The 10,419-nt window shown below is 53.2% G+C and overlaps 1 protein-coding gene across 2 annotated transcripts; it reads right to left on the minus strand.

Annotated features, from left to right (window-relative positions):
• Positions 1-324: 324 nt before the first annotated feature.
• Positions 325-9,953, minus strand: SSRP1 (structure specific recognition protein 1). 2 transcript variants are annotated; one of them, XM_030332473.2, is made up of 17 exons: positions 9,793-9,953; positions 9,167-9,302; positions 8,055-8,240; positions 7,417-7,522; positions 6,697-6,887; positions 6,362-6,592; positions 6,131-6,234; positions 5,900-6,028; positions 5,435-5,656; positions 4,662-4,734; positions 4,115-4,253; positions 3,940-3,985; positions 2,652-2,781; positions 2,029-2,199; positions 1,785-1,873; positions 1,067-1,253; positions 325-827 (listed from the first exon to the last, which is right to left on the minus strand). In XM_030332473.2, the coding sequence occupies exons 2-17, from the start codon at positions 9,218-9,220 to the stop codon at positions 756-758; spliced, it is 2,130 nt and encodes a 709-aa protein (XP_030188333.1). In that variant the 5' UTR covers positions 9,221-9,302; positions 9,793-9,953; the 3' UTR covers positions 325-755. The 2 variants fall into 2 exon arrangements, with proteins under 2 accessions (XP_030188333.1, XP_030188334.1); XM_030332474.2 differs by lacking the exon at positions 9,793-9,953 and adding an exon at positions 9,428-9,656.
• Positions 9,954-10,419: the final 466 nt, after the last annotated feature.

Raw genomic sequence — 10,419 nt, forward strand, 5'->3', positions numbered from 1 at the left:
CATTATCTAAAGCGCTGGAAGACCGTTGACTCCTAGGTGATTGAGGACTGCGCCAGAAGCTGCCTCCCCTCAGCTTGGCTAATGGAGTGAACTGTGAAAGTGACTTCCTAATCAGATCAGCTCTCATTTCTAGACTCTCAGGTGGCCCATCCCGGCAGAAGAGAGTGAAAACCAATGCTTGTCCAACCGGGAACAGAACAGGATGTACCTGGAGACTTGCTTCCCGGCTGGCCAGCAGAGCCTTGCCCAGTCACAACAGCATGGTAAACACCACCAAAAACAATGGGGACAATACAACAGGGCTAGAGAGGAGGCATAAGGACATGGTTTCCAAAGTCAGTTCCCTTTATTAAATGTTGAATTTTCACAGACCAGAAATACAAAATAAAAGTAGAAATAGACCCCAGTTAGGAGCTACAGGCCTGATCGCACATGACCCCTGCTGCAGCAACTTGAACAGGAGAAGCAGCGGCTACATCCCTAAGGTCGGGAGAGCAGGCCAAGTGTTTCACCCTGCACTGCCCTGCCCCCCACCCAATCTCTCCCCAAATTATAAAGAGCCATCCTCGGAAAGCAGTAGAGGGAAAACCCCTCCCCTCCTGCCCCAGTTGAAGTGCACATCCCACCAGAAGAGCTTGTCCAGATGGCACAAAATCCAAGGACTACATTTCATAGGAGAAACTGGTACCAAAACACGGGTGGAGAGACTGCAGGTGTGACAGGGCAACCTCCAGAAGAGAGAATTTCCCCCTGCTCTACTCATCAGATCCTGATGCTGAGTCTTCTGAGCTGGGGGGAGTACTGGCCAGCTCCTCCTCTTCAGAGTCCTGAAAATCAAAGGTCTCTTAAGGAGAAAAGTTGAGTCCTGGTTGCCCTCCCAGGGAGCCACTTTTCAGTGATGGAAGGACCCCTAATTCCCTACTCCCTCTCCCTGAGCTGCAGCACTGGCCTTCAGACCTCCAATCTGCACTCCCTTCCCCCCTCATCACTCTCACAGACCTACCACAGCCCCTGGCCCCCAGCCAACCACCCCTCAGGGGCCCCTCATCCCAAACTCCTGCCTCACCTCGCTCCGCCTTCTCTTCTTTTTGCTCTTGTTCTCTCCAGAAGAGCTCTCATCACTGGACACAAACTCTTTGCTCTTAAAGCTCTCACTCAGCTGCCTTGACGACGACTTGGATGATGAACCCCTCGAGGGCGTTGATTTCTTTTCCACCTTCACCTTTACTTTCTTCTTCTTCTTTGACTTGTCCCTATAACAGCAAGAGGGAGAAGGGTCTGGGCCTTCAGGCTCACCCACCAAAGCCAATCCACCCTAACTTTTAACAGAACTTTTCTCACTCACGGCCGCACTGCTATCTCACTATGAACGCGAACAGCCAGCCAGGTCAGCCCCAAGAGCCCCAAGGGAGGGCATCCTAAGCAAATAACCAGAAAAATCACAGGCCAGAGCCTGAAGCAGTTGCACTCACAGACTTATCTGGCATCTCTTGCTTTGTCTTTAAAAGTTCATCTGAATGATGTTCCATCGTAATTTTTTGTTAATTCCCCCATACCTTTGAATAAAACTGACCCTCATGAAAAGGGCCCCCTTTATCCTGTGACTTCAGCAATTCCCTAGCAAACTGCCCATACTTGGGTAATTGCCTACCCAGACTTGAGGAGCACTGCCCTATTGCAGTCAGAGCATACTTATTATCTTCAGCACCCTGATTCTCAACCTAGACCTGCAAAAATAGATGTCGAAAAAGCAATCACTGGGCCATTTTGTTCCCAACACTCACCTCTTAGAAGACTCACCCCGGCCACCTTCATATTCTTTCATGGCTTTTTCATATTCCCTCCTGGCATCCTCAGCCTTGCGATCCCACTCCTGTCTCTCACGCAAACACACACACACACACATACACACACGAAAAAAAAAAAAAGAGATAAGAATGAGGCCTCTTCCCTGACACAGGCAAAATCTATACAGAAAAGTTTCACCAAAGGCCCATCCCTGCCCCCTCTATCTCTGCTACCGCTCACCTCTTTCTTCTCTTTGGACATTCCCTTCCAGATCTCGCCTGCCTTCTTGGAAAGATCTGTGATACTGATGCCGGGATGGTCTGACTTGATCTTCTCTCGGCTGGCGTTGAGCCACAGCATGTAGGCAGACATTGGCCTCTTGGGGGCATTGGGGTCTTTGCCCTTCTTCACCTACATAAGAACCCAAATGCCTTCAACCATCTATTTCTCACAGACACCCCCATGTTCTCCGAAAGAAATTACTGACAACACCTACTTGGAGGAAAAATGGGGAGAAGGACTAAATAGGCATAGAGCTAAACTAAGGGCTCCCAATGACAGGAACCCTGTTTTCCTACCCCCAGTACCCAGTGCCTAGCTCACCAGGGGCCCCTTGCCTGGGGCTGCTGGGACAGAAGAAGCCAGTCTCCTAATTCAGATCTCCCAGAAGCTAATTATCTCAAAGGCCAGAGAGAAAACTTTCCAAGAAGATACTCCTCAAGGCCATATTCATTGGCCACAAAAAGCAGCCCCAGGCCCACCTGACAGGCCCCACTGGTGGTGGACAGAAGGCAAAGGGAACAGTGGTGGACAGAAGGCAAAGGGAACAGCTTCCCCAACACCCTCCCAACCCGAGCGTGTACCTCCACAGGCTTCTTGCGGCTCTTGCGGTCCTTGGCCATCTTGGCCTTTTTAAGCTGCTTCCGTTTCTTCTCGTCCCGGTCACTGTCACCCTCATTACTGGAGGAGCTGGCAGAGGCGTTGCTGTCAAACCTGCCAGGGGTGGGCGGGGGGGGGCTTAGACCCAGGAGTGAGGACAGCACCCCACAGCCTCAGGGCAAGAGGGAAATGAGTCTAAAGCTCCCTGCCCAGAAAAGGGGAGGTGGGACCACAGGACAGCCTCCACCATTGGTCTCCACCCTGCTTCCTCCTCTCCACTGAGGTGGCTTTGGGTCCCCTCCCCACACCGGCCCTGCCTCTTCACACCCAGCATGGCATCAGTCAACCAGTGAGACACAAAGTAACAAAGGCTTCAGCTGCTCTCTTTGCTCAAGGCCTAACCCACGACCTCCTCCACCCCCATACTCTTGGGGACAGACACTTGGTCTCATCTTGCCCGGAACATGCCCCAAGGCCTCTTCACTACCTCCTTTGAGCTACTGGTCTTAATCCACCCTAGAGTCTTTTGTGATGAAGGGACAATCATTATAGAAAAGGGAAAACTTTTTGTAAGTAAATATAACAAAATAAAATCTAGGGCCGCCCAGTGGACTCAGTCGGGAGAGCATACGACTCTTGATTTCAGGGTTGTGAGTTCAAGCCCCACACTGGATGTAGAGATTACTTTAAAAGAAAAAGAAAAGAAACAGGAAAACTAACTTCAGTCCAAGTCCATCCATACCCATATAATTAGGTTCTTTAAAATACACAGGGAGGAGCACCTGGGTGGCTCAGTTGGTTAAGCTTCCAACTTCAGCTTGGGTCATGATCTCACAGTTCATGAGTTCAAGCCCGGTGTTGGGCTCTGTGCTGACAGCTCAGAGCCTGGAGCCTGCTTCAGATTCTGTGTCTCCCTCTCTCTCTGCCCCTCCCCTGCTCATGCCCTCTCTCTCAAAAATAAATAAAACATTTTAAGAAATAAAATAAAATACACAGCTTCAGCAACCGACCCCAACACTCCCAGCTAGTGAGTGGGCAAGCACTGGCTCTTAGTGCCATTTTCTCCCCACTGCTTTTTTGGCTTTCCGACGTGCCTTGCACTTGAAAGCCCTGGACGATTTTGAAAGCATTTCCGGGTGTTACATCATTGGAGGTCACGTTCCCACCCTGGGTCAGTAGCTAATGCTGGGACACGAGAAATGTCCAGATATCTTCTGGTCCCTCAAGCTTACAGGCCTCCACCTCACCCCCATGAATGGAACCAAAACTCACTCCTCTGCTACGTCTTCCTCCTCTTCACCTGGGTTGAATGACTCATCTGAAGAAGAACACGGGATGCATCAGCATCACCCCATACGGAGACCCCAGCCCCTACCCAGACACCCAGCTCTGGCCCCAGGCAAGAGTCTGACCGCCCCCAGCCCCAGCACCGCCGAGGCTAGCCCACCGGTTTCTTCTCCTGAGTCATCGCTGCTGTCGTTGGCGTTCTCTTCCCGGATCTTGCCCTCCTCCTTCATCCGCTCCAAGTAGGCATCATGCTGGTCCTCATCAGAGTCGGCATACTCGTCGTAGCTTGGGTTCATGCCCTAGCCAGAGAAGAGAGGCGAGTGAGGGCCGGCTCACCCTGGTGCAGAAGCCCTGTACACTCAAAAGCACACCCCCATGCCTGTGAGTAAGACCAGCTCCCAGAAGACCCTGGGGCCGGACTGTCCACACACAGCCAACATGCAGGGCCGATGCCCGAGGACTTCCTGCCAACTGGGTTAGTCCCAGCCCCTCCCACTCCCGGCCCCGCTGGGGGCTCCTGAGGGGCTGCAGAGGCTGCTCTAAGGTCATGCTGAGGAAACCTGCACCAGGAGGGGGGAAGGGTCACACGCACCTCTTTTTTCTATAAGGGTAAGAAGAAAAGAGAGAGTGAAGAAGAAGCCAGGAGAATCCATCCCTGCCCACCCCCGACAGGAGAAGAGGGTCATCCTTTCCACACACACAGATACCTCTTTTAATCCTCGGTTCTTGATGTTGAGTTTTTTTGCGTTGACAAAATCAAACAGTTTCCCATACTCCTCCCTGTGTGGGGAGAGGCACCATGTTACTAGATGGAGGGGCTGACGCAGGGGTGCATCGTGTGCTGGTCCGACACCCGTCGGTCAGGGCAGACAGACCGTGGGGCCTGGAGCTGGTCCGACACCCGTCAGCCAGGGCGGACTGTGGGGCCTGCAGCTGGCGAGCACGCTGCCCAACCTAACAGCCCACAGACCCCTGGGGGCAGCAGTGAGGGAGAGTCAGACACTAGTCTTCAAAGGAACCTGCAGTGTCAAGCATCTGGGAAAGAAAAGATGGGGAAGGGTGTGTACCTAGGCACCAGATATGCCCAGGGCAGGGGTAGAACATCAGGGAAAGGGACGTTCTCATCTTTGTACTAGTCTGAATTTCGTACTTCACAGGTTGTTATGAAGACTCAGCCTGAAGATGTTTGTAAGACGCTCAGCCCACAGTGAGCACTCAATAAACATTAGCTACTCTCTTCCCGGGCACAAAGCTCATTCCGGGAAAGGGAGAGATAGCATTTCCATCATAGGGGGAGTGGAGAAGGGCTAGTACCAGACACCTAATATGGGAAACAATCTAAGTACAGAAAGTGATAGGCTTTCCTCCAAGGAGGACCAAATCCCCAGGACGCAAAAGAAAAATTCTGCTCAAGGCTTGAAAAGTTGGGGAAGAGTCACAGGCCCAGAATGCCTAGGAAGTGACTGGCGGAAGCCCTCACCTCTCAATGCTACTGAAGGTGTACTGGGTGCCCTGCTTGGTCTCAATTTCAAAGTCAAAGGAGCGAGTGGTGGTGGTGCCGCGGGCGAAGTTGACAAAGGAGATCTCATCGAAGCGGATGTGCACGGGGGGCTTGTGGACGTAGATGAAGCCCCGCTCCAGGGGGTACAGCAGTCCTGAGCTCGCCTTGTAGGAGCAGGTGATGCACTGGGCCCCTGAGTGCCTGGTGGAGGATGTGGGGAGCCCAGTCAGTGCCTACCTCAGCAACAGGTGGCACAGAGCCAAAGGCACCTCTCTCAGCAGCGACATGAGTGTCCTCAGGCCCTCGCGTGAGGAAACCTCACTAGGCTGACCCCTAAGGAGACAGCTGACACCCATCATGGTCAGACCCAACCGGACCTCCAAGAGATTAGGTTCCCAGCACGGTGCCCCCTAGGCGGGCCAGAGCCCAGACCAGCACTCTCACCCTTGGAAGTTGCCTGGGACTGTAATCTTGCGGTTGACCAGGGCTTTCATGACCCGGCTGACCATCTCGTACAGGGATCCTGACATGTTCTTAGTGAGCCGCCCCTCAAAGCGCTTCTCCACCTCTTCCCTGCAAACAGAGGAATGCGAGGTCACAAGCACTGCTGCCTTCTAACAGCACGCCGGTCTCCTGCCAGGACAGCGGGGGACAAGAGTTCAGGGACACACTCACTCGTTCATGTTGAGAGTCAAGGAGATGTCCTCATCCTTGGAGAAGAGGAGGATCAGGAAGTGGTAACGGGTTTGGCCCTGCTTGATGGGGGGATCTAGGCTGATCTGGTAAGGAAGAGCCGACAAGGTTTAGCACCCCGAGAACTGCTGACGAACCGAACACTGGCAAGATCCATCTATTAAAGACTCGGGCACAAACCAGGCCGATCCACCCCCAGGGGCTTCTGCTTACCACAAAGAACATCTGGCGCTGGTCCTTGTGGGGCAGCAGAAAGAGACGCAGCACGGTGGTATAGGGGATCTTGTAGTCGAAGGTCTTGCCGTGCAGGTGCAGAAAGGTGGGGTAGATCCTAATGTCATAACGGCCTCGGGGAGTCAGACACTGCAGCTCCCGGAAGATGCAGATGGCGTCTCCAGTGGCCTGGATCACATCCGCCTTGGACAGCACGTTCTGGGCAAAGGCCTGCAGAAGTGCACACTGGTAGTCAGGCAGCGGCGACCTGCTGCCAGGCCGGCCAGGGCCTGCTCAGCGCCATATGCTCCCAAGGCAAAGAGGGGAGGCCTCACCTCAACAGGGTCCACGCCATCCTCCTGGGTGGGAGGCACATAGAAGCGCACCTCCATGAGAGAGACCTCTGCGTCATCGTTCTGGTGGAATTCTAGTGTCACCTCATTCTTGCCTGTGGTACACTGGGACACGTTGCTCAGGGGGATCTCGAAGACCGGCTGGTCACCGATGTCAAAGGAAAGCAGCTGCCCTGAGGGGTAAGGGCTTATCAACCACAAGCTCCTTCCCTCAAGGTGTGCAGAAACAGCCTTCCCACCAGACTGCTGACCTCCTGAGGGTAGGACCTGGGGCTGTTCTGTTCACACTGTCCCCCCAAGACGAGGCACAGTGCCTCATACCCCCTTCGTCCTTGATAAATATATGATGAACTATAGGGGCACCTGGGTGGCTCAGTCGGTTAAACGTCCAGCTCTTGAATTTGGCTCATGTCATGATCTCACGGTTCGTGAGTTCAAGCCCTTAGTCGGTCTCTGTGCTGGCAGCACAGGGCCTGATGGGGATTCTTTCTCTCTCTGCCTCTGTCTCTGCCCCTCCCCTGCTCGTGCGCTCTTTGCCTCTCTCTCAAAATAAACAAACATTAAAAAAATTTTTTTTGAATATATGATTAATTACAAACTGACAAGGAACCAGAAATAGTAGCAGAAAGGAGCAAAACAACGTAAAGGCTGACATCCTTCATTGGACCTTCTTCTCCAAACCTTAGTCTTCCCAGGACTCACCACCAAACTTCACCGTTCCCCAGTTCCAGCCCTTCACACAGAGGTCCTTCTCCATAAGCTCAAGACGATAGTGAGTTTTGAAGAAATCTGAGAGTTTCTCAAACTCCTGTGGGTAGAGGGGAGAGAGCAATCCCTGTAAACCCCGGTGGCCTTAACACAAACTTAAGCATGCTGGGATTATCTGTGAGAAACTGCTTCAGTATCCTTTCTATCAGAAACCCAGGCTGTTGAAAGAAGTTGTTGCCGAGGACCAGACCCTCAGACCAGGGGAGGAGGAAAGTATATGAATAACATTTCTGGTTATAGGCCTCACAGTGCCCCCTGACTTTATAGAAGTACTGCTTTAACGAGAGAGAAAATAAAAAACGGAGTAAGACCTTTGACTCGAGCAGTTCAAAACGGAAAAAGAAAACTCAAACTAAAGCACTAAGACTCTGAATCTGGATAAAGGCAATGAGCAGAAACCACCAAAAATCTATAACGATAGAAAAGCTTCTGGAGTCAAAGCACAAGACACCCAAAGCTGAACACTGCTTAACGGCCTCGAAGGCCCTGCTCAAAGGAGCCCCAACTCTTTCTAGATAAAAAACAAACAAGACGGCATAGTAAAAAGGGTTTATGGCCACAGAACATCTCACCGATTCTCGGAAGCCGTCATACTTGTAGACATGGCCGTTCTTTGTAAGCAGTTTCAGTCCGTGGCCCAGGGCGACACGGCGCCAGATGCCTTCTGTCAACTCCCCAGCCTGGATGTTGTCCACTTTGCCCGTCTTACTATTCTTGAAGATGATACCCTGGCGGCTCAACCTCAGCCGACCATCATTCTGTTGGAAAAACAGGCCCAAATGGAAGGGTACAACGCACAGGTGCACCGGGCTCAGACAGTCCCACCCAACACCTATCCTGGGCTGGCCAGATACAGATGTGGGACCAATAGCTGCAGGGGCGAGAGTCAGAAAGAAGAGACAAATAACCAGGAAATCTGGATGCTAACACCAAACGCCGGCATCCAAAACCCTTGCGAGTCCTCAGTTGCAGCGCTCAGGACTGAGCAGGACAAGCGGTCCCTCTCAAGCTCAGATCCTGGGATTCCTATACAGTCGGTCTTTGAATTACGATGGCTCCACTTAACAATTTTTCAACTTGACGGCGGTGTGAAAATGATACACGTCCAACAGAAACCGTTATCTGAATTTTGAATTTGTGTCTTCTCCCAAGCGAGCAGCATATGGTACACTCTCTCATGATGCGGGGCAGTGGCAGCGAGGCATGGCTCCCCAGTCAGCCCCCACGATCACCAGCGTCCACAACCAACACACGCGCTCTGACTGACCGTGCTCTACCCATTGTTTCACTTTCATGACAGTATGCAATAAACCACGTGGGTGTTCAAACTTTATTATAAGGTAGGCTCTGTGTCTGAGGATTCTGCACAGCTGTACCCCCATGTAAACATTCTGAAACCCTGCGTAAGGTAGGTTAGACTAACCTAGGATATTCATCAGGTTACACGTATTAAGTGTATTTTTGACTTAAAGGGTATTTTCACTTTACGATGGGTTTGGAGGGACATAAGGGAAGTCGAGGAAGATCTATACACACTGCTTTCTGTTGGCAAAACACCGACTACGTTATATTCGGACTCCTTTTCCAAAGTAGCAACGTCAGCAAAGCAAGCTCTTGCAAATGGACAAAAAGTCTACTGTCCTTCCCTCTGTTGGCCTGTACTAAAAATCCAAGCTCTTCTTACCATGGAGCCTTTCACCTCCTGATAGATGTCGTTGAACTCCAGTGTTTCCGCCATACTGATGTGCCCCTGGTGGCCTCCACTGGGAGCTGGGCCCCAACTCCCGGCTGAGTGTGCAGATACTCAGCAGGCTGGGAATCTGAATTCAAGAGGGAGACGGAGAAACATCAAAGACAACACCTCACTCGACCCATGGACGGAGCCAGGTGGCAACCCCTGGCTGAGCCTGGGATGTCTCAGGATCTCCTCTGCCTGGGAACCTACAGGAAGGCCCTGCAGACTTCTCAAGGAGTCAGGCCCCGCAGGGGCTGGAGAACCCGGCCTGGAGGAGTGCTCACACCCGGGCCACAACCCGCTCCGGGCGCTCCGCCGGGAGCCATGGCAACGAGTAGCAGAACCCGGATCCTGCCCGGAGCTTGCACTTGGCCCGCGCCCGGACCCAGCTCCGAGCGCAAGGTTTCTCTCCCAGCGCTCCCACCGCGCCACGGCCCGGGACCCACGGTTCCCCCTCCTCCTAAAATGGATTCGCCCGCTGCCCGTGGATTCGAACGCGGAACGGTCCATCTTGAGCGTCCCGCGGGGGAGCGGGGCCCGCGCCCTCCGGGGACACGGGGCCGGAGACCACCCACCTTCTCAAGATGCAGCCTCGCTACGGCCCAGGTGCGGGCGGTGGGCGCGCTGGGGGACGCGGGAGGGGGGGCGGGGACAAGGGGGACTTGGGGGGGACGCTGGGGAAGCTTTTCCCGCGTGCGCGGCCCCGCGTCCCGCCACCGGAAGCCGTGCACTGACCATAGAGAGGACGAGCTGGCTAGAGAGACGTGAGTCCGGCCCGCCTACGAGGGTGTCGTATAGAGCGTCGGCCGCCCTGGAGGACCTGAGAGAAGGAGATCCGCGAGGAAGCAGCGCGGCGCGAACCTGACAAAAAGATGGGAGCGCTCGGGGCTCTTTCTTTAAAAATTACATCTCTCCAGTGGAGGACTAAGTTCTGGAGGGAAATTGCGTAGTTTTATCTTGTTAGACTTGCCACAGATTGCGTATGCCTGTCTGTCCCTCTGTCTTGCACAGGAGCCGTTTCTGTGGAGTAGAAAGGAGTCTCTGGGTACAAGAAGAAAAATATTTCGAGTTGCGGAGAGAGGTGACCCGCCCGGCTCCTGGTTGGCTCCTGGGTGTCGGTGTCACGGTGACTTGTACCGCTCTCCCCTGACGTCGGGGACTGGATGCTCTGAAAGGAGTTAACGGCGCCCAAAAATTTCACA

The sequence above is a fragment of the Lynx canadensis genome, chromosome D1 (assembly GCF_007474595.2).
Source record: "Lynx canadensis isolate LIC74 chromosome D1, mLynCan4.pri.v2, whole genome shotgun sequence".
NCBI lineage: Eukaryota > Metazoa > Chordata > Mammalia > Carnivora > Felidae > Lynx > Lynx canadensis.